This window comes from Cryptomeria japonica, chromosome 3, assembly GCF_030272615.1.
Source record: "Cryptomeria japonica chromosome 3, Sugi_1.0, whole genome shotgun sequence".
In the NCBI taxonomy this organism is placed as follows: domain Eukaryota; kingdom Viridiplantae; phylum Streptophyta; class Pinopsida; order Cupressales; family Cupressaceae; genus Cryptomeria; species Cryptomeria japonica.
This window is the reverse complement of record NC_081407.1, coordinates 335,142,730-335,148,266: the sequence shown is the minus strand read 5'-3', so window position 1 is coordinate 335,148,266 and position 5,537 is coordinate 335,142,730. Positions and strand designations below refer to the sequence as shown.

Below are 5,537 nucleotides of genomic sequence, written 5' to 3'. Positions count from 1 at the left end.
AGAAAAATTAGATTGATAAAAGATCATATTTTTTAACATGAATTTACCAAGAATTGACAATTAAAAAGAAATAATTTAAAAAAAATAAAAATAAAAACCTATTTAAAAAAAAAAACTCTATATAATTACTTAATTTCATCAAATACAACAATAAAATATTTAAAGATAACTTTAAAAAACAAGAAGCTAATAATTTAATTTACCAATTGCATAAAACAATCCATACAAATTTTATTTAATAAAAAGAGCATATATATTCAAGATAAATGATATCCTTCACTATAATAATGTTATCCTTCTTTCCTTGCTCTGTCCTGATAATAGATCACAGTGTTGAGGACGGAAAAATCTAGGTAATCCAGAGAAAAAAAAAACACAGAATCTTTATGACCTGTGGAAACTTCATAAAAAACACACAAAATCTTTATGACCTGTGGAAACTTCATGAATCTTGAATGTTATCGCCCGTTTTCTCAAATGCACTTTCACCATAATTATAGAGCTTCCATTTTCTTGGAAACTGATAATGATACAGCTTGGGTTCGAACGACATCATCTTGGGGCGACAATGAATTTCATGGGGAGGAAGGCGTTGCCAAAATCTAGCCTTTAGATTATATGCAAACACCGTTTTACCTCTGAAACACAGGTAATCTCCCACACAAACACACTTGGGATCCCAAAAGTATTCTTTTTCCATAACATCATGGAGCGACCATGGAGGTATTTTTGCAAATTCTCTCCACTTCCAAACCAACTCATCTTCCTCATCCTCAAACAACTCCCAGATAACAATACCCGTCCTGTTTGGATCGTAGACTCTAGTAACTGGTTGAATCATCCAAAGTGAATACGGCTCCCAATAAGTGCCCACCACAAGAACGGACGAACCATATGAAACCATAGATAAAACATCGCTACTCCTAGGTTGATGCCTAATTGGAAAATGCATATTCAGATCTTGAAGCATTTCAGGAGGTAATGGAGCTACTTTAACAGGCCTAATGAAACCCTCATTTTTGATATTGTACCCCACAATAGTTGGAGACAACCTTCCCATCCAGAAAAGAACGCCATTGCATTCAACCATTTCAACTATATCAATAAAAATATTTGACTTCATTTCCCCTCCAAACTGACACTTAATTCTCCGCGAATCTTGAAAATAGTGGTAGATCTTGAAGGATAATGTTTCAGAACTGTTGTACACTATCAAATAGAGATCTTTGTTTCCTCCCTGTACGATATGAAATGATCTGGCAGCCAAATCATTTTCCATCTCTGTATAAGATCTTGTAAGGGGATTGCAAACAAATAAGCGTCGCAAGCAGATTTCACCAAAGAGAAGTAACCCCTGCGCTGTGCTTGGGCAATATCTGATTTCGCCTCCCTCACGATTTGGCAGAGGAAGGGTCATCCATTTTTGTGCCGAAAAGCAGTAGGCCATACAGTACCAATTATTTTCATGATTTTCTTTACTGCAGATAAGAAGCCATGGATTTTGGATAGACAGTGAAGACAGAAAAATCTGGGAAGATAAAATAGAATTCCATTCTCGAGAGACAACACGAGAGACACATATTGATTGAATTGAAAGCTTTGCAAATACCAATTCTTTCGTATCCTGAGGCAGCTTAGATATACAACCATCCTCTCGGTCTCCTTCAATTGCTATATCAGATGCCCGCTCCATTTCTTTCGATTCTGTCTCCATCTCTTTCAGCTTTCCAGCTTCCCAATGACTAATGGCTTGTATTATTGGAACCCTAGATTTTTTATTTCATTGTTAAGTTACATCTTCACTTCATTTTATAGGCGTTTGACATGGAGTATTTTGCTTCATCACAACATCTTTTTTTTTGGGTTAAGAGAAGCCGACATGGGGAAATATAAATTAAAATAAATAAGATAAAAATTAAATTTTAAATTAAGATCTATTTAATTGGGTGTTGGTATCTTTTCAGATTATATGTTATTAATTAAAATTTTTATTATTATTAATTTTTTATTCTTTCATTAAATATTATCTAAATAGTACATTTGTCTTCGAATTTATAGTGTTATCATTAAAACATTTTGTTGGTGAAGCCACCACCAACATATAGAAATGTTTTTATCACATTGTTTAAAGTCAAAATATTGGGCTAATAAAACTGTACCGGGAAACCATCCATCCTAGATGAAGAAAATACATACATCTGCACACCAATGTACTCCAGAGATCCCATCTACATATGTATGCATAGAATTAATTCCTCTATTTTTCGTAATCAACTCTCTAGTTTTAGGTGCGAAAAACTGTAACTCTTTTGAAGATACCAAAGGAGACTGCTTGCAGTTTCATAACATTGGTCTAATCAAACTGTTCTCAAATCATTTCAGCACTTCAATTTCTCAATGAAGTCAACATTTCTCTACAATAAATCCACTGAGGAGGATCATTTGCCTACGATTGTCTATCAAATGATCCATTCGTTGCCTTCATGCTTCTATATATTTGCATATCACATAGCTTCTATATGTTGTCACATTTTTCAAGTGACCAGTACAACATTTAATCCAAAAATGTTATTCTACAATAATATGCTCTCATCTCAGCAATATTCTTTGTACCTGATCCAAAATCTTTATAGGATATTGCAATGGTTGTCTCATATGCTTCCATAATAGTTCTGAAAGTTTTTTCCTTATAGATAATTGCGTCTTACCGAAGCCATTCAAGTCTCACCACAGCACAATTTTTCCTTTGTTAAATATAGCAGAGACATATCTATAATAATCTAAGATATGCAATTAAAAATTTCATTGTGTCAATGCTAGGATTTGGAAAAACAATATCCCTAAATTATTTTAGATCATACCATGTAACCATTAGCTTCCTTATATAACCAGCTGTCATTCTTATTTAGCTAATAACCATACCAGTTACTATTTTACCGAGTCAAAACATAATTATGCAACACTACAAGGTAGGTAGGATAGTATCTTACATTTTTCGCAATCAATCAATCAATCAATCAATTAATCAATTAATTAATTATATATATATATATATATAATTGTGAAGCATATATACTATTCACAAAAGAATTTCACCTCTACTATACCAATGTTAATTTCTTTTAATCAATATCCACAAGGTGGCAAGCAACTATTCTTAGCATTTTTACGATTTCAATTCAAACATTTGTAAAGATACATTGAACAAGTGATTTCTGATATCAGTTGTTGCTAATTAATAACTCAGCTAGTTTTAAGAGAAGAATTCTACGTTCATAATATTAACAAACCCTTAAAAAGTTTATTAAAATCTATAAGTTACAATGTTTGACGTTCAAGATAATATACACCTAGAACAACAACCTTACTAGTTGGCTCCCCTTCAAAACTTGATTACTTCTTATGGAAGTAGGGATTCACGTTCTCTTAAAATAGAGAACAAGAATTAAATAACTATTCAGATTGGAGTGGCTCAAGTGAGAATTGATGAGAAAATAAATAATTCATCATCTTTCAGTAGAAAATCATTCTTATGATATTAATGACTATATCATAACACGGTCTTGTTTAACCTTATTAAAATGTATCCACAATATTCATATGATTAGAATATCTAAGAAATGATATATACATTAACTAGGTATCTAAATGGCTTGTCAAAATTCCTCAAAAAATAGAAACAATAAAACCTAGATAGGGAACATAAACCATTGTCAAAAACAACATATTTAAGAAACAAAGCACAAATATAAGAAACAAAGCACAAATATCCCTTAGTAGATTAAGGGTAAATGAAACTCATCATATACTAAGGTTGTCACTATTTAAGTAGATGCACACAACAATCTAGAAACAAGATTCAAAAGCAATTAATTTGTTTGACAAAATATGCAAATCTAAATATGGTTTCTTGTTTCTCTACCTAAAGATCCATTAACCTTGCTAAACATAGTCACAAGTTTCCAAAAATTCCTTATCAAAGAACACAAAAGTGGCAATATGTCTCTTATAATTGTAGGATTGGATTCTTAAACAGAATGGTAAAATTCCTTATCAAAGAACACAAAAGTGGCAATATCTCTCTTATAATTGTAGGCTACTTCAACAAAATGGTAAAAATTAGATTTTTTTCTCACACACACTATGGAGAGCAATAACCAACCACACTAATACTTTTGTTACCTAAACCAAATTGATTCAAGATATTCTATAACACATAGCAACCTGATGTCCACAAATAAATTTTCTTGCTTCCAACATTACAATAAATTGTTGTGGGCTTGTGCAGGAGTTTTTATCCTTTTTTTCTTTATGGAGGAGCCTCAGGTCTCTAATTCATTTTATATAGGAGAGAGTTCTAAATTAAATAAGTTGAATGGTTGTCTTCCTCATAGCCATGATCGTCCCATTTTGGTAATCCCTCCTGAATCAGTTATGAAAGATGTAGATTATTGGAGCCGACATGCTTTGATTTGTAAATTCTTAGGGATCCACATCTCTTTGTCGGCTCTTGAGGCATGGATTTGTCGCACATGGTATGTTGAAGGTGATTTGGAGATCATGCTAGCCACAAACAACTATTTCCTGTTTATCTTTACAAACATTGCAGACAAGAATAAAGTTTTTGAGGGAGGCCCATATTTTTGTAATAAGGTGGGTTTGTTTGTAAAACCTTGGCATGAGAAGTTTAATTCAGTGGAAGATATTCCTTTGAAGGTTCCTACGTGGATTCATCTGCCATGACTCCCTCTTGAGTTTTGTGCAAAGATATTTTGAATTAGATTGCTTCTTTGCTTGGTAAGCCTGCTGCAATTGCTCAACAAACACATGATAAAAAGGTATTTTATTTTGCCCACATCTGTGTTGAGATTGATTTTAATAATCCATTGCTAAATTCTTTGGAAATTTGTTTGGGCTCTGCTTCAAGGATCTAATAACTTGATTATGAGTCTCTCCCTTTCCATTGTTGGGTTTGTCATGAGTATGGTCATGTCCAATGTCAATTCCCTCAAGTTAGTAAGAATGCTAGTACTTCAGTTGTTGTCTCTCCTCCTCCCTTAGTTTCATGGCCAAAAATGGGAGATAAGGGTATGGCCCATGTGTAGGCAAATGTCCCAGCTAAGGATGGTTTCATGTTTGTTAAACCCTGTACCAAGGGGAGAGGCCAAAAAGATCCTTTAAGGATAGGAAGCTTGATAAGAGATTAAATTGTTTTGAGGTTTTGGACACTTCGACCTTGGAGGAAGGGATTCCAGTTGATGTTTCCTTTGGGACAACTATAGTAGGTATGGATATTGTACAAGAGCAACAACTCCCTATTTTGATTCAGCATGTTGGTCCACAATAGGATGGTTCTTCATCTATCCCTTCGTCAGGGGTTTCCTGTGTTCCCATTGCCTTGCAGGATGACATTGTTTTAGTGAATTTGGCTAAGGAGGTGCAGTAGGCTAGAAAGGGGCAAGGTTCAATGTTGGGTTTGGGCTTGCAGCAACACCATCACAAGAAAATTTCTTATGATAATTCTTCTAAAGGTGGTC

The 5,537-nt window shown here is 33.6% G+C and overlaps 1 protein-coding gene across 1 annotated transcript; it reads right to left on the bottom strand.

Moving 5' to 3' along the window:
* Positions 1-442: 442 nt before the first annotated feature.
* On the bottom strand, positions 443-1,714 carry LOC131067174 (uncharacterized). The gene has a single exon (XM_058002124.1). It carries the CDS (start codon positions 1,712-1,714, stop codon positions 443-445), a length of 1,272 nt encoding a protein of 423 aa, XP_057858107.1.
* Positions 1,715-5,537: the final 3,823 nt, after the last annotated feature.

Excerpts from the sequence above, each read along its gene's own strand:
- LOC131067174 (XM_058002124.1), bottom strand. The coding sequence starts at position 1,714 with ATGGAGACAGAATCGAAAGAAATGGAGCGGGCATCTGATATAGCAATT.